The sequence below is a fragment of the Astyanax mexicanus genome, chromosome 14 (assembly GCF_023375975.1).
Source record: "Astyanax mexicanus isolate ESR-SI-001 chromosome 14, AstMex3_surface, whole genome shotgun sequence".
Taxonomy (NCBI): Eukaryota; Metazoa; Chordata; class Actinopteri; order Characiformes; family Acestrorhamphidae; genus Astyanax; species Astyanax mexicanus.
In genome coordinates, this window is record NC_064421.1 from 4,304,060 (window position 1) to 4,322,600 (window position 18,541).

Consider the following 18,541-nt stretch of genomic DNA (forward strand, 5'->3'; position numbering starts at 1 on the left):
ATTTTATCAAAAGCTGAAAGGATCATTTTAGCTTATTTCCAACAATCCAGGATGTGATTTATTTAAGCATTAAGTAATTAACTATACAATGATATATATTTCTAATAATAAGCAAAAGACAGATGCACTATTGGTGGTCTTTCACTGCCTCAACAAGCTGATCTGGATGATGATGTTTGGGGTAAAAGTCATGCTCTTTAGTAGTAATGTGTATAAAGGGCGTTTCTGCATATTTTACCTACCCTACATCTGTCCAACAACTCTGACACGCCATCCCTGTCCAATCCAACATAACTTCAGATTCTGAAAAAGATGTAAAACAACCAGAAAATAAGTTGTTTATCTGCAGACAGAGCAGAGATAGAGATAAAGAATGAAGAAAGACTATATAGATAGAATGTATAGAATAAAATGTATAGGACTGATTCTCATATAGCCACAGCAGAAAATAATATTTAGAGACATTAAATCTTAAGATATTCAAAGATATGTTTTGGTTAAATTGACAGAACAGTTTATTAAATCAAGGGAGCAGATTGTTGTTAAAGGTACGTCTCTCAAGTAGAAATGGTTGCCATTTGTAGGCTGAATTATCTACTGTTTTTCTCTGAACTCTGTGGTTCTCCGGTAATTTCAGTCCTGTCCGGCGCACATCTTTGAGTTTCTGTCACCTCGTGTTTAATAAAATAGCTATTTGTCCACTGCCGCGCACCGTATTTACACTTTGGACGCGCGTTTTCATGGAGATCCACGTAAAAAACACAACAGTGGGTGGAAATGGAGGAGCTACTGAACGCGATGATGTCATGTGACCGAGAAAGCTTAACTGAAAAAACTCACTGGTGCTCAGGCTTTAATTAGGGTTAAAAGACAAAAGTTAATAACATTTCAGCTTTTAAAACACACATGATTACAAAACAACCAATGAGAACACTCCAAATACTAAAGGTCACATGATCAGCCAATAAGAGGCTGGCAGCTCAATTCCACAGAGGAACCACTCCCACCCAAAGCTTCTTAAAAGTCCTTCTGAAATTCACAAACACAGTTAGTTATATGGAAAAAGACTTTTGCTCAAGAGCACACACACACACAGAGGAAAAAAACAAACTGAGATACAAACACATTTCCCTAAATTACCTAAAGAAACTCTTTCATCGTAAAATCCTCATTCATACCTTCTGGAAATAGACTTTTAAGATAAAAAAAAAAGCTTCCGTCTTTTTTTTCTTTTTTGCTCTGTATTACCTCCTCTTTGTGTAGTTTGCACCAGATCCATCTGCTTCTAAGTATGTGAGATGAACCATTTTTATATCATATGTAGATTACAATAATTAAGGTTGAAGAAATTACTGAAAAAAATAGTTTTAACTATTTTTCCTAGATGTTTAACCTTTAAAACAGGTCAATTTGACCTTTAACATAACATAACAGGATGGTTAAAGGATTAAATAAATACAATAAATAAAAAGGTATAAAACTCTAAACTATCTAAAACAGTTACAGGCTGTCTGAAGGTGGTTTTTAAATATTATTAAATGTGCTTTTATATCTCTCCGTTTCAGACAAAGGAAGACATGGCCAACGGAAAAGCCAGCAAGGATGAGTATGATGATGAGGACGAGGCGGATGACCTGGAGGATGAAGATCTGATGTGGAAGGAGCCCAAGGACGAGGTGAACGTGGAGGATGAGATGGAGTATTATCAGGAGCACATCAAGTTCATCGACACCATGCTGATCGGCTCGGGCGCGTTCGGTAAGAAGATATCGCTCAGTGGCTTCCCCGCCGCCGAGCCCAGCTACGAGTGGAAAGCCCCGAAGAAGCCCACCCTGGTCAACCCTCAGTTCCCCTCGGACGGGGGTCCGGACGAGTTCGACTACAGCTCCTGGGACGCCATGTGCTACCTGGACCCCAGCAAGGCGGGCGAGGAGGACGACTTCGTGGTGGGTTTCTGGAACCCGTCCGAGGAGAACTGCGGAACGGACATGGGGAAGCAGTCCATCTCCTACGACCTCCACACGGAGCAGTGCATCGCCGACAAGAGCATCGCCGACTGCGTGGAGGCCCTGCTGGGCTGCTACCTGACCAGCTGTGGAGAAAGAGCTGCCCAGATGTTCCTCTGCTCTCTGGGCCTCAAAGTGCTTCCGGTGGAGAAGCGCAGCAGGAAGAAAGTGGAAGAGGCGGCGTGTGAAGGTCCTGCTGACCCGCAGTACGGCTGGCTGAAGATCCCGCCGCGCTGCATGTTCGACCACCCGGACGCCGAGCGCACCCTCAACCACCTAATCTCTGGCTTTGAGAACTTTGAGAAGAAGATCAATTACACCTTCAAGAACAAGGCCTACCTTCTGCAGGCCTTCACACACGCCTCTTACCATTACAACACCATCACAGGTGAGTGGAGGACTGGGGTGTATAAAGATAAAGAGTCTGAAATCGAAAGAATTTGTAGTGGCAATGACTGTCTTGGTCGAGTTAAAATAGACTCTGGTTCGTTTGCAGGTTTTTTACGGTTCGTTTCTGCAGTTCTGAAAACAGTAAATGCGTTCAGGTTTGGACCAAAACAACCACAACAAGACCTGTGAGATCAAACGGCTAAATGGCTGTTCAGATGCAGTTTAACCTGATTTATTATCCAAATAATTGCTACAGCTATTAACTAATGATATAGCATGTTCGCATCCCAGGTCTTTGGTTGGGTTTTTGGTTCGAGTTTCAACCTGCGTGGGTTTTCTCTGGGGAATCCAGTTTTGTTCCACAGTCCAAAAAAACATGGAGATCAAATAAATTAAATTTTCTAAACTGCCATGTTGAGTGCTGAGTGTGAAAAATTGAGTGTGGAACATAACTGCAAAGCATACTTCAGTGTCTTTTTTATTTATTTATTTATTTCTTAAACTTTAACATTTAAACATCAATATTAGCGCTGCACGATATTGAAAAAAATTCCATTGCAGATTTTTTTCACAATATATATCACGATATTTAACAATGCAGGGCTCATGATGTCACCAGCCCCACCCCCACCGGGACGCTGTCTTGCGTCCGGACCAATCAAGAGCTGAGTCAGCGCCAAGCTCAACTCAAAACCCGAGGAAAACAGCAAAACTAACAATACAGTAATCGGCCCTTTAATTAGGAATTTAAATGGCTTTTTAAAAGGTAAATAAGAGTTCAGCTGTAACTGGAAATATCTGTGCAAAACTGTGCTGAACTGAGGTGCACAGCTTTCCACACATGCTCACATTTATTAGCATGTGCTCGGCCATGTGGATGGAGACCTTGCTGGCCTACTCTCCCTCGTGCCCCCCCCTCCTGCTTCTCAGGCAGCAGCAGCAGTCTGTCACTCACACAGATACAGAGACAGCGCTGTGTATCTACTTCTTGTGTCAATTGCACGTTCTGCGATGTGACTATTGCGCATGCGCACATCGCAAATGATTATGCTTAAACAATATATATCATGCAGCCCTTATCAATATGTTAAATATTTAAACATTTTCTTTATGCCAATTCCAGCGTTGGAATATTCTTAACTACTTAATTATCAAACGTTTGAGGATTTTTAAATAGAGTAGAAGCCTTATGATGCTACTACATCATTGTATCAGTGGCAATTATGTCATGAAAATGACTATTACTTATTGCAGTTATAATGTTGAGAGGCCTATGGCTCGAGTCGTGAGTCATGTTGATGAAGTATGAAGGTGATTGCTTGTTACTGGAGACTGAAACAGATCAGATAGGTAATGAACGTCCTCTGAACGCTAATGCATTAACCCCCCGTGTTTTACTGATTTACTCCTGAGCAGATTGTTACCAGCGGTTGGAGTTCCTCGGAGATGCAATTTTAGACTACCTCATAACAAAGCACCTTTATGAAGACCCGCGGCAGCATTCCCCCGGCGTGCTGACCGACCTGCGCTCTGCACTCGTCAACAACACCATATTCGCTTCCCTGGCCGTCAAGTACGACTACCACAAGTACTTTAAAGCCGTCTCACCTGAGCTGTTCCACGTGATCGACGACTTCGTACAGTTTCAGCTGGAGAAGAACGAAATGCAGGGAATGGACTCGGAGGTCAGTTTATATTATCTTTCCTATCTTTCTTTTTATATATAACTTTGTTTTGGGTTATTTGGTGCGGGTACATATTGACAATGATGGGCCTCTATATTCATGTGCAGTATGATTAGAATTATTGTGAAATGTGCTTTTTTTGTTGTTGTATATCTATAAATATGGGTATTTAAAAAAAAAAAATAGTGTTGAGCGATTTTCACAATTAATTCGGATAATTAGAATTATAGTTTTAATGCAATTTTTCAAAATTGTATAAATCACCAAAAAAATACATACAGGCATTTTATCTTTTTAATCTCCAAATATCCAAATCCCATTCCGCCCAGGCGGTTTGCTTTTGCTGTTTTTTTTTTTTTTGCAACTATAGCTGCACAGCTGCACCAAGAGATGTGTTGTGGGTACGAGAGAGAACGTAGCACGTAGCGCTAATGCTAATGTGTAAAAGCGTAAAAAAGAGGCATGAATTCAGATTAAACCGTTCACATTCATTTCACATGTTCATGAATCGGATACAGATCTGATTTAGGACCAAATATGAAACTGACTTTGATTTGAGCAAAAAATTGAGCAAAAAAATCTGATTTGAGTCACTTTAGCCTGGTAATGTGAACGTAGCCTTAACTACACACAGCTGGACTCTATTATTAACTAATTAAGTGACTTGGTAATGCGATTAATTTGCACTGGATTTTATTTACGTTTTTCACACTTTTCAGATTATTTGCTTCGCATTTTAAAAACCATGCATCACTTTTGTTACACTTGTTACATTCCAATTATGTGCTACTTTTTGTTTTGTCTGTCACTTAACACAATTCACTCAATAAATACATTTAAGTTTTTGCTTGTAAGGTGCCAAAATGTAAAAAAAAAAAATATATATATAATAAAAGTATATGTATAGATATGTATTAACTGTATTAAGAACACGCAGTAACATCATGCAGTAATAACACAGGCAGTCATTATGGATCTGTTCTGTATTTGTATTTGGGGTTTTTTATATATATATATATATTTTTTTGGGCTTCCAGATTGTTGGAAAATACAGTTGGATTGAATTTATTCTGAAATGGTTATCTTGGCACTGAACCTGGTCTCGTTTCACTGGAAAGCATTTTGTGCCTCAGGGACAACATTGGATACTGTACGAGGAAAGGCAAATTCATTAAAATAAGTAATGTTCCCCTTAATTGCATAGCTGGGTAGCATTGTCCCTGGTACACGCTGCAGCACAACAGACAGGGCTTTTGTTAAGTCCGATGTTAAAAATAATTGAGGACAGATCGTGTTTTGGCCTGTGATATAGGAGCAATTCTGAACCTGAGTGCTTGTTTATTGGGAAACTGTAGACGTGTAGCAGCAGTAACAGAAGGCCATACTTTGAGGCCATACTTTCTGAATAACAATTTGAGTTGGTTTCTCCGCATATATAACGTTTTCATCTATTTGTTGTCCGCAATTAATTTAAGGCGAGTGGGCTATACGGTTAGACGCGGCTCCCGCTCCTGAGAGAGAACTCCGCCACAAAAGGAAAAAACCTGCAATCACTTTCCCTCTCCTTTTCAGCTGCGCCGATCCGAGGAAGACGAGGAGAAGGAGGAGGATATTGAGGTCCCTAAAGCAATGGGGGACATCTTTGAATCACTAGCCGGGGCAATTTACATGGATAGCAAGATGTCACTCGAGACCGTTTGGCAAGTGTATTATCCAATGATGAGGCCACTGATAGGTGAGGACGCGAGCTGTACAGTCTGTGAATCAGTTCTGCATTTGCTATATTTTGATTGTTCGTCAGTTCATGCGGCGAGGAGCTTTAAACGTAGTTATGTGTGAAATGTCCTGATATTTGCGTGTGATGAAACGCCCGATTGGAAATGTTCGACTTTTGTTTTATTTAAATTTTTTTTTTTCTTCAGAGAAATTCTCGGCGAACGTCCCCCGCTCGCCTGTACGTGAACTGCTGGAGATGGAGCCCGAGACTGCAAAGTTCAGGTACCAGTTTCTCCAAAGGTTTTTTTTAATTAATTCAGTTCATAATGTTAAACTCATATATTATATAGATGTATTAAAAACACAGAGTTTACAGTGTTCTATTTTTAAGCTTTGATTTATTTTATTGTTGTTGATTATGAAGCTTACAGCCAATGAAAACCCAAAAATCAGTGTCTCAGAAAATTGTAATGTTTATATTAGACCAATTGGTATTTTTGTCAGTGTGCCAAATCCTGCTGGAAAATGAAATCCACATCTCCATAAAAGTTGTCAGTAGCAGAGGGAAGCTCTGTAAGATGAAGTGCTGTAAGATTTTGTGGGAAAACAAAACTGCACTGACTTTAGACTTGATAATAAAACACAGTGGATCAACACCAGCAGATGACATGTCTCTCCACTGCAACAAAAAGTACCAATTGGTCTAATATAATATTATAATTTTCTGAGACACTGATTTTTTGGGTTTTCATTGGCTGTAAGCCATAATCATCAACAATAAAATAAATAATTGCTTAAAATAGATCACTCTGTGTTTAATACGTCTAGTGCCCCAAACATGTTTCTTGTAAAGAGTACACTCTATCCCACTGTGCTTTTGTACCCATTTGATTTAATTGTTTTCATTTTACGGTTAAATGAGCTCTGGATATAAACCTACACAGATTCCTCTCCTGAAAACGGTTTATGTGGGTGAGTACAGCTTAGATAATCAAATTTCTCCAGCACTAAGGCTGGAGCATTAGCAGGTAACCACTAGCTGCACCTTATAGTGCCATATAAAATAGGGTTCAAGGTTATTCCTGTTACAGAGGTGGGCCAACATAGTGTTAGGAGTCTTGCCCAAGGTCTCTTATTGGTGTAGTGCTGCAGCATTCAGTCACCCAGAGTGAAACTTGAGCCCCAGTCACCCACATGATGTGGTAGCTCATTGGCAGGTAGTGGTGTTATCCACTGCGCCACACCAACCACCGACCATTTAGCTAACGTTCTCCTCTCTCCTGCAGCCCCGCCGAGAGGACGTACGACGGGAAGGTGCGGGTGACGGTGGAGGTGGTCGGGAAAGGCAAGTTTAAAGGCGTGGGCCGCAGCTACCGGATCGCCAAGTCGGCGGCCGCCCGGCGCGCCCTGCGCAGCCTCAAAGCTAATCAACCTCAGGTCCAGAACAACTGAGCTCCACACAGGTTCCAAACCCAGACACAGCTCCACAGTACCAGTACCAGTCTGCAACACACTGAAGACCACTTTCCACAGCGAGCGGTCTTCTCATTCTGTGCTTTAGTCCTGGAGAGAATTTATTACATCAGCTAAATTCTCTTTAAAAAGACTAAAAAAACGACGATGGGTTCATTTTATTTTGCCCTTTTCTTTTTATTTTTGCGCAAACACAATCTTTACCTTTTTTCGTTTCCTCCTCTGCTCTGTTTGATCACACGAGTGCTTTATGATTCATGCATTGCAAGTGTTTTAAAGGTCAGGTGTCTGCTCTCTTTTTTTCTTCTTCTTTTTTTCTTTTTTTTGTTTTTTTTTTTGTCTTACTATTTTTCTTTTTGTTTCACTTTTTGTTGTTTTTTTTTATACATAAGTCTTCTGCTTTGTGGTAGTGCATCAAGAAGCTTATGCGTAACATAAGTAGTGTTAAAATGTATATAGGTAAAATTCTACGAGATATACATTTAAATAAGGAAATAAACCCTGAACTCCTCAGTCTGTGCACTAGTGCCAGTTTTGATGCGTTTGTAAAGAACGCTTAGGTGGAAAATGCTTGATGTAGAGAGAAATACAGAGAGTCTTGAAATGCTATTCTTAATAGTCATTGCACTTATTTCATTAGGGTCCGCTGCGTTACGAACTCAGTCGTGAACATTTCGCCTGATCAGCGCCAAAATCGTTAAAGTATGGATCTGTGCACACCTGAACACTTTATCTGATTTCAGTATCAGGATTATATTTGGATAAGGCCACATAAACCTACTCTCAAAGAGTAAGAAGGTGGTCTGAGACATATTTAAAACACATGCAAATCTGATCTATCAAACCACTTCAGGAGATGGTCTGAGAGACATATGAACTAAACCAGCTCCCTGTACAACTGAACCACCTTAAAGTACAGCCAAAACTCCTCCCAGTAGAATAGTAACTCTTACAATTAAAATCCCCCTTCTGGTACAACATAACCCCATCTAAGTTTAGCCAAAACTACTCCCATTACAGTTGAAACGCCTCCCGTTACAACTGAACGCCTTCCCCGTACAGCCAAGACCCCTCCCTGTACAGCCAAAATTCTCAAACTCCTCAAAGTAAAACAGAAACCCCCTCCAAGTACGGCCGAAATTCCATCAAGAACAGCCCAAACTCCTCCAAATACAACTGAAACCCCTCCCTGCACAGCCCAAAATCCTCAGAATACAACCCAAACCCCTCCAAATACAACCCAAACCCATCCAAGTACAGCCCGAACTCCTCCAAATACAACCGAAACCAGTCCCTGTACAGACGAAATTTCTCCAAATACAAAAAAACCCTCCAAGAACAGCCCTGAAATTCCTTCCCGTCCAACTGAAATTTCTCCAAGTACAACCGAAACCCCTCCCCGTACAGCCAGAATTCCTCAAAGTACAGCCCAAACTCCTCAACGTTCATCTGAAACAGCCCAAACTCCTCCAAATACAACTGAAACCCCTCCCTGTACAGTCAAAATTCCTCAAAGTACAACTAAAACTTCTCTAAGCAGAGACCAAACTCTTCAGAGTACAACCGAAACCCCTCCCTGCACGGCCAATAGTCCTCCAGATACAACCGAAACCCCTCCAAAAACAGCTCAACCCCTCCCTGTACAACTGAACCCCCTCCCTGTTCACCCCAAACGTCTCAAAGTACAACCATAACCCCTCTTCATACAGCTGAAATACCTCCCTGCACAGCCCAAAATCCTCAGAATACAACCAAAACCCCTCCAAATACAACTGAAACCAGTCCCTGTACAGACGAAATTCCTCCAAATACAACCAGAACCCATTCAAGTACAGCCCGAACTCCTCCAAATACAACCGAAACCAGTCCCTGTACAGACGAAATTCCTCCAAATACAACCAAAACCCATTCAAGTACAGCCCGAACTCCTCCAAATACAACCGAAACCAGTCCCTATACAGACGAAATTCCTCCAAATACAAAAAACCCCTCCAAGAACAGCCCAAACTCTTAAAAGTACAACTGAAATTCCTTCCCGTCCAGCCGAAATTTCTCCAAGTACAACCGAAACCCCTCAAAGTACAGCCCAAACTCCTCCAGATGAAGTCGAAATTCCTCCAAATACAACTGAAACCCCTCGAAAAACAGCCCAGACTTCTCAAAGTACGACTGAAATCCCTCTCATATAGCGGAAATTCCTCCAAATTCAACAGAAACCGCTCTCCGTACAGCCAAAATTCCTCCCTGTACAACCTAAACCCCTCCCTGTTCTGCCGAAATTCCTCCAGATACAACCGAAACCCCTCAAAGTACAACCGAAACTCCTCCAGATAAAGTCGAAATTCCTCCAAATACAACCGAAACCCCTCAAAGTACAGCCGAAATTCCTCTAAATACAGCTGGAATTTTTCTAACCCCTCCAAGTACAGCCCAAACCCCTCATTGTACAGCCAAAATTTCTATAAATACAACCAAAACCCCTTTAAGTACAGCCCAAATGCTTAAAGTACAACCGTAACCCCTTCCTATACAACCGAAATTCCTCCAAATGCAACCCAAACTCCTCTCAATACAACTGGAACTAAACAACCAGTGTGTAAACGCACGTATAAAACCTTACCAGCGTATAATCCAGATACTAATCACACAAAGTGAGCAGGTGTAACAGGTACCTGTATGTACGGTGTTTTATACCATTGAGTGGGTGAGAGAGAAAGCCCCTCCCTTGTCTTTATATATATATATATATATATAAAAAATGAGTGGATAGTAATAAAACATTCCCAGTTACTGTAATTATGAGACGTTTGAAACCTGCGCTCGAGGATGCGTGTTTGAGTAGATGCGTAAAATAAAAAATAAAAAACTGGATGGATTATTATAGAGTATAATAAATATTATAGAGCTACTGATATATAAATAAACACTTATAGACATAAATATATACTATATCTAATCTGTCTCCTGATTTTTCTCAATCTATATCCATCTATATCTGTCTATAGGCAGAGCTAAAGAGAGAGAGAGATGGAGATATAGAACTATATAAAATGTCATGATGAAATGAAATTTATTATGATGCAAGCTGAAGCTGATCTCTTCTCGGGTTTCAGTCAAATTGTAAACTTTTGATACCAATAATGAGACGGTCATATGGTTGACGGTCATATTCTATGAGCATTAGATGTCTCTCCATTGACTGATGCATTTAGTTTTGATATTGTGACACGAAATAGAAATAGAAAAAGAGAAAGAAGAAGAAGAAGACATATCACTTGGGGAAAAAAATATGCTGCAGATTTTGTAAAAATAAAATTAAATGAAATAAAATAGAAAACGATCAGATACTTCTGTAAAACACACAAAGCACCTTTTTACGTCCCGTCTTTAGGACCGATATTTTAATAGACGACTCGTAGTTCGTTCACTTCACTTACCAAAGTCAGTAGTCATGCGGCGCCACAGCTACGCTGCTGCATCTGTGAAGTCAGTCCGCCGTGATTTGTTCGTTTAGTTTCGTTCGTTTCGTATATATTCGTTTAGTTAAGAGTCGTGGAAACCAGCCTTCGTTCCGTTTCGTTTTTTGTTTTATTTTCAGTGTATGCGTTTGTGTCATAGCTTCTTTTTGTCTAACCTATTTGTCGTCTTCATATTATTATTATCAATAGGCATTCTTCACTCGAATACCTCAGTTAATTGCATGCATTTTTCTTTTTTATTATTTTGTTTTCCTTTGTTTTTTTTTGTTTTTTTGGTGCTATGTTTATTATTATTAAGCTTGAATTTCTCATCTTTTTGCACTGTAACTATAATACCTCTTTATTTTACCTTTTGAAATCTGTTTTCCTTTGTTTTTTTTTGCTAGAGGTCAGCTTAATATAAAATTTCCCTGGTTTTTGAAGATTTTCTGGGAAATCTGAGAGACAGAGAGAGAAAGAGAGAGACATTCTCTGCACATAAGCTTGAGCTCAGTGCCTCTTTATGGAACCTCTTTCTTTTTTTTCTTTTATTATATTTTCTCTTGTGTCTTTTGAGTTTGTTCGAAATCAAGCTAACTGTGCTGCGTCTGATCAAAAGGGTTGCTTAACGCTTGTGGACATCAACAGATTGCACTCTCTTCTGTACAGCTTTCTTAAATTTTTCTTAAAACGTGTACACTGCAATGCGTTTTCCCCTCTGTATCGCGCTTATAAAGTCTTACTAGGCTGCCAACCCCACCTGTAGAACAGTGTATGATGTGAATGTCTTCTAGAAATTCTAGAAATCACAAGAAGACATGGTATAGGAAGCTATTTAATAACAGTTTATAACTAAAGCGTAACACTTTACTGAAGGGCAGTGTTATATACGGTCATATTACTACCTAAATAAGCTTTTAATGACATCTGACACATGTATGTAGAGAGTTATAAAGGTTTAAGAAAGCTGACACTTCTTAAAAAACAGTTGCAGAACTTAAAAACATACAAATACAGCCAAATTTATGATGGTGAAAGAGTTTAAAACTGGAGAATGCAGCTTTTAGTGCATGGTTATCAGAAAATTAGTTTTTCTATGTGTTATATAGCTTATTTTCTTCTGCGTTAGCCTATGAAATAAACAGCTCTGGAAAAATATAAAAGAGCACTTCAGTTTCTGTATCAATTTCTCTGATTTTGCTATTTATAGCTTTATGTTTGAGTAAAATTAACATTGTTGTTTTATTCTAAAAACTACAGACATTTCTCCCAAATTCTAAATAAAAATCATTTAGTCATTTAGAGCATTTATTTGCAGAAAATGAGAAGTTTTGCAAAGAAAACAAGTTCATATTCATAAAGTTTTAAGAGTTCAGAAATCAATATTTGGTGGAATAACCCTGGTGGTTTTTAATCACAGTTTTTATGCATCTTGTCATCATGTTCTCCTCCACCAGTCTTACACACTGCTTTTGGATAACTTTATGCTGCTTTACTCCTGGTGTAAAAATTCAAGCAGTTCAGTTTGGTGGTTTGATGGCTTGTGATCATCCATCTTCCTCTTGATTATATTCCAGAGCTTTTCAATTTGGTAAAATCAAAGAAACTCATCATTTTAAGTGATCTCTTATTATTTTTCCCAGAGCTGTATAAAAGGTTTTGTCCAACAAAGGGTGGTTGTAACATTTAACAGCTAAGGTTAAACATTAATATTTTCATGTAGCCTTATTTCAGGCTTCTGCAGGTGCTATGTAGCCTCACAAATATGCTGTACTTGCTTTACACGGACATATGACCTTATTATAAGCCTTAATAACAACTGGCATTAATCTGTATAGACAGTTATGAAGGCTTGTTTCCACAAATGTCTGAAACAGCAGATGCAGGCATTATGTAGCTCTTTGAATGCTGCACTTGCTAGAAGGCAGTAAGTCTGTATTGAAACGGTATAAACATTAAAACAAAGGCGGATTGGAACAACTTTTAACTGTCATAACATAAAAAAAATGGACAGCTACTGCCTTTTTCACAAAAAGCTAACGTTAAAGTAGATGTGTAGATGTTATGTAGCTTCTTCAATACTGCACTTGCTAAAAGAAGGCTAAATTACCTCTACTTAAGCAAATTTTTTAGGTTTCATTCAGGCGTATATAGGCATCATGTGTCTTCGTAAATGCTGCCCTTTACAGAAACTTGAGTAGACTCAAGCATTACAAACGTTAATTGTAAAGTGCCAGATTTTTCTATACGGAGATCTGCACAAGCGCAGTAGCCCAAACCAAGCTGCTAAATTTGGAGCCAAATGCTTCACTACAAATAATTATGAGGTTTTAAACAGATTTTTCTGTACAATTTAAACATTTTCAACTTCTCGTTGTCCGTGCGGCCAATCACAGCACAGCTAACATTCGGTCTACAAATAGCCTTTAGGCAGAAGCTCATTTTTATTTTTATTTTTTACCAGCCTTCCATCTCTATTCCATACAAATGCTGCCTTTACAGAAACATTTGTGGACTTCACAAACATTAATTCCAATGTGTCAGATTCAGGTGAAACTTTTAATATGGATGTGGAGATCTGCGCAAGCGAAGTAGCCCAAACCAAGCTGGGCATTTTTGAGCCAAACGCTAAATTACAGCTAATCATGAGGATTTAATCCGATTTTCATATAAATTTTAAACCTTTAAATCAACTTTTCTGTCTCAGTGCGACCAATCACAGTGCAGCTAGTCTGCTGTCTACACATAGCCTGTATGTAGACTACAAATAATTCTTTATTCCACATAAATGCTGCCATTTACAGAAATCTTAGACTATACAAAGGTTAATTCCAAAATTTCAGATTCAGGTGAAACTTTATTATAGATATGGAGATCTGCGCAAGCGAAGTAGCCCAAACCAAGATAGGAAATTTTGAGCCAAATGCTACACTACAGCTAATTATGAGTATTTAATCAGATTTTTATATAAAATTTAAACAAATCTAAACATCAACTTCTCTATCTCCGTGCCTTCCATCTCTATCCCATATAAATGCTGCCATTTACAGAAATCTTAGACTTTACAAAAGTTGATTCCAAATCGTCAGATTCTTAAAATTGCTTAAAAAAAAAGCTTTATTTCAGGATTATAAAGGTGTATGTTAGCCTTGTGAACGCTGCCCTTCGCTAAAGTGTTCCCACGTTTTTAGCTTTTTTTTTCGACATCTCATCTACCTGACTGAGTGAAGAAGAGAGCTGCCGTCGTTGCTGTTGGTACCTCCTTTATCTGCGCTCTGCTGTGTTTTTCTCAGCACAGGCATTACAGAAGTACTGACGAAAGTTCAGTCTCCCGGGTGCTGCTACCTCAAAAACATACAAAAACAACCTCCCATGTGATTTTTAGTCTGACAGTCCAGATTAGAGCAGTGTTTTGACCGATGGATTGGTTGATCTATTTATCTCTCTCTATCTATATATCTATATATATACTGTATATGTACGTGTAATTTTTGCGGATGTGGCAACTCGCTCTCAGTGTTTTTTGCTCTTGTAACTCTTCTCTGCACCTTAGACGGGGGATACTTGTATACACACTACAGTTTGCACTAGAATCCATTCCCACTCAGCTGGATTCACATCTTTTTAAAAGTACAATTCGCCCATAAATGGTGCCTTTGTCTTTTTTTAGCGTAACAGCATCTGGACTTATGCTATAACCGTAGCCAATCGAGACGTTGCTTCTTGGTGGTGTCTCTGTCTGTGTTAGGAGATGGTGCCATGTATTTATCATCAGTGTGTTTCTAAACTGGGCTGCTGTTTTTCTAAAGCAATCCGAGAGTTGGGTCACTGTCTGGTCTGTAGGTCTGGTCTGTAGGTCTGGTCTGTAGGTCTGGTCTGTAGGTCTGGTCTGTAGGTCTGGTCTGTAAAGGTTCCTCAGCTGTCTGAGTGCAATCTTTTCATTGAGCAAGAGTTGAGTGACCCTATATACTCCCCTCCTCGCCTTTATTTCATTCCTATATTCTTGTCTTGTGCAGTCATTGCATCTAAATGGGTTTCCACTTTGCCACAATTGCTTTATCTTGCATTAGCTTGGATTATCTTGGATTATCAGGAAGGAGGAGCTTCTTCAACCCTGCTATATTTCTACAACAACACATTTTTGTCCTATTAGATCTTGCAGCTTTTTCCCAGTGGTTCAATGGCACACTCTTACAGCGTTTTCACACTTTTCTCTATTTAAACTCGTAGTGAAACTTCGTTAATTTAACTGCGTTGACGTTCAGAGAATGTGAACTCACTCATATGGTGCCACACTTGTTGTTGTCTTTTTCTTGTCTTCTTTGTCCTGGTAGCTAAAAGGACAAAATCGCAGCAGATCAGTGGTTGGAGAATGAAGCCGAAGCTTCTCCTGTGGCTTTTTTTTGTTGTTGTTTTAAATATACGTAATAACCTGGTGCGTAATTGAGGGGGGGGAACAGAATGGTAAAAAAAAAATGGTAAAGCTGTTTTCACACTGAAGAATAGGGTAAATTCACTGCTGTACTTCCAGAAACGTTGTTTTCATTGGGATGCATAGCAAGTGTTGTGGTAACAGAGACATACGTTATTAAGGAGACAAAAAGAGCCAATCAGTTTGCTGGTTTCCCGAAAGCAGAGCCCCTCTCGATTATGGAGATCTGCGCAAGCGCAGCAGCCATACAAAGCTGATGAATTATGTTTTTTTTTGTGCATTTGAGAGCCGAACGCTACAAAATGTACAAATTGTTTAATTTTTTAAAAAGATTTTCATATAAAATTTAAACATTCTCAACTTCTCAGTGCAGCCAATCACAGTGCAGCTAGCATGAGCAAGTGCAGCACATTCCAAAACATTAAAGTGCTTATAGGAGGAAAGTCAGTTCACAATTATTATCTATTATCTTATTATCTAATTATCTAAGTACAAACAAGACCAACCTCCCATCTGTATAAAAAAAATAAATAAATAAATAAGAGGAGAAATCAGAATACTCAAAACCAAAAGGTCTAATTACTTTTTTAACTGATAAAATCTGATAAAAAAAACTGATAAAAGGATTTATAGCATTCGACTCAATAATTAACCAAAAAAATATAAAATTTCAGTTTTTAGCTTGTATTGTCTTCGCTCTCAGCACAACCAGCAAGCTGATTGGCTCTTTTTGTTGAAGGGTGGGACTCCAGAACGATGAAAATGAAGATGATGATGATAAATATGATGATGATGATCTCCTCATTAATAATGTTTAATAATGTCTCTGCGATCAGTGTGAAAACAGTGTGAAAACAGCGTGAAAAGAAGGCACGTTCTTCATGGTTGTGAGTTGGAGTTTGGTCCTCAATCATACAGTTTGCTGCAGACTGTCTCTTATTTCACTTACTGGCCGAGAAACTTTTTTGTTCTTGTTTTCTTTTGCTTTTGTTTTTTTTGTTATTTTTCTTTTGTACATGTAGCACAATTGAGCATTGCACTTGGGCGCCATACTTTACCTCATGTCAGAAAGAAAATGAAAAAAATGTGTATATATATGATGCCGTTACGTTTAAAAGAAAAAGAAAAAATGAATAAATAAAGAGAACTTTGTGGTTTTGGCCTTGCTGCTGTTCCACTGCTGGTATTTTACAATTGTATTAAAAGAGGAATAAAAAGAGGTGATCGGAGCGATCAGACAAACGAAGATACAAACGTGCCTGCAGGAGATATCATCTGAGAAATAAATACACTGTAGAAAAAGTAGTAGTTTTGATCTCTACAATCTTGGGGCTAAATGTATGTCCTGTGTGTACATTCATGTCCTGCCTTAATGTAATATTTTCAATATTGTAATGTAAACCTGCAAAACTACACAAAAACTCCCGAGTTCTTTGGACAGGCATGTCTTGCATTATGTTTAATAGTAGGTGACCTCGTTCCACCACTAGTTTAGATTATATTTGAAAAACCACAGTAGTTCCAGATTATTAGTGCATGTCGGTGAAGAAATCCCCTCCCTCCCTCTCTTTTCTTGACCCACAGCCCCTTATTTTCTTATTTTTTGGCTGGTTATGTTCTGTATTATTTGTTTTTGTACAATTTTGCAGCCCCAGATCCATAAAGAAGGGCTTGAGCAAGCAGCTTCCTGCATTTCGGTGTTGTAATGTATTGTGTTTTTTTATATATATATATATATATATATATATATATAAAAAAATATATATATTATTTTTCTTTTCAGTTTAATTTGGGTTACTGACCTAATGTAAAACTCAAATGCACTCATCATATCAGCAGCAAGGTGGCCAAAAGACATGGGTGAGGAACGTGAGATGAACTTTTCGAGAGTTTTCGAGACGGAGCACCAGTGGCGGAGCGTGGATCGGGGGAATTATGGGCCATCACAAACTGCAGCGATGTTTGTTTTAAGGGACATTTAAAAAAAAAAAGAAAATGATGAAAAATCTCATTCATACTGTAAAAGTGCTGCAGTGGTTTACGATCTGCACCTTATGGATCACAAATACCTTTAATAAGTCTTTATTTTCCCTTTTCTTGTTTTTTTGAAATAATTGTAGCTAAATGTATCTACAATAAAGTTATGGTATGGTCGTTCAATACTCGCTTTGGTGTTTTCTCTTCTTGTGTAATTGTGTTCCTTTTATAAGAAGTGCCAAAATACGTTGCTCACATATTGTATTGCCCTTCATGTACACACTTACCCATCCAAATCATTATAACACAGTTCGTTCCGACCCTGCAATGTGATTGGCTCAGAGGTGGTCTATGAGTGACGTTATCAGCCGGTAATGCACTCTAACCAAAGCTCTCTATGCATTACTCCGCCACATACAGGTAACCTAGCAATGTTGCAGCGCATACAAGCCAAATACAAACCAAATGCAATATCATTAAACACCACTGGAAGCCACTGTATCCTGTAGAGGTACAGTGCAGAAACACAATGTGGCGACGCAAGCAAGAACGAGGTCCCACAAATAAATAATCCCAGCGATTCGAGAAAAAAATTATTGTTACACACATTATGAGCCACCAATATCAGGTTAAGAGTTGTTATTATTAAAAATAAAAGCTTAATTGTATTTGGTGGAATAACCCTGTTTTTTAATCACAGTTTTCATGCATCATGTTCTCCTCCACCAGTCCTGCACACTGTTTTTGGATAACTTTATGCCTTTTACTCCTGGTGCAAAAATTCAAGCAGTTCAGTTTGGTTTGATGGCTTGTGATCATCCATCTTCCTCTTGATTATATTTCAGAGGTTTTTCAATTTGGTAAAATCAAAGAAACTCTATTTTTAAGTGGTCTCTTTTTTTTTTTTTTTTTTTTTTTTCAGAGCTGTAGGGGGCATATCAATAATGTATCGCAAACGGAAACGATATACGATATATCGCAATATCAGTATTTTGGCCCACCCCTATTGAGCTGGTTATTTTTCCTCATCAGCTACCTCCAGAAGTGATGTCCTGTGTTCAGGTATGAGATTTATGATGTAAGTGTGTGTAATAAGCAGTGTAATGCTGGCGGGAGGTCTAAGGTCAGTGTGTAAGTGAGTTAGTGAGCAGAGCGAGTGCTGGGCAGGCGTGCGCTGATGACCTCAGTGTTTTGGTAACCCAGGCAGCGCCGGGCCCGAGCTTTACGAGTTCTGGGAGGCCGCGGTTCAGATGCTCTAATCACGGTTTCCCGAACCGCCGCTGCTGTAGACGAGCTCGCTCCGCTCCGTGTTTGCGAGTGTACTTTTACTCTCTCAGCGGGCACTTTTACGGCTTTGTGTATCCAATTTGGTGCTTTCGCGTTCTGTGTGGCTGCGGCGGCTCT

At 39.1% G+C, this 18,541-nt stretch overlaps 1 protein-coding gene across 3 annotated transcripts in view; it reads left to right on the forward strand.

Moving 5' to 3' along the window:
- The window catches only part of dicer1 (dicer 1, ribonuclease type III), a 51,958-nt gene extending 34,638 nt beyond the window's left edge, over positions 1-17,320 (forward strand). Inside the window, exons 24-29 of one of the 3 annotated variants that reach the window (XR_007423993.1) lie at positions 1,566-2,394; positions 3,813-4,081; positions 5,654-5,816; positions 6,004-6,079; positions 7,084-14,558; positions 14,598-17,320. Coding sequence is in view for 1 of the 3 variants with exons in the window: in XM_022673285.2 (XP_022529006.2) it covers positions 1,566-2,394; positions 3,813-4,081; positions 5,654-5,816; positions 6,004-6,079; positions 7,084-7,249 (1,503 nt within the window). In the remaining 2 variants the exon portion in view is untranslated. Of the gene's footprint in view, positions 1-1,565; positions 2,395-3,812; positions 4,082-5,653; positions 5,817-6,003; positions 6,080-7,083 lie in introns of all 3 variants that reach the window. The other 2 variants (XR_007423994.1, XM_022673285.2) reach the window with 2 other exon arrangements.
- Positions 17,321-18,541: the final 1,221 nt, after the last annotated feature.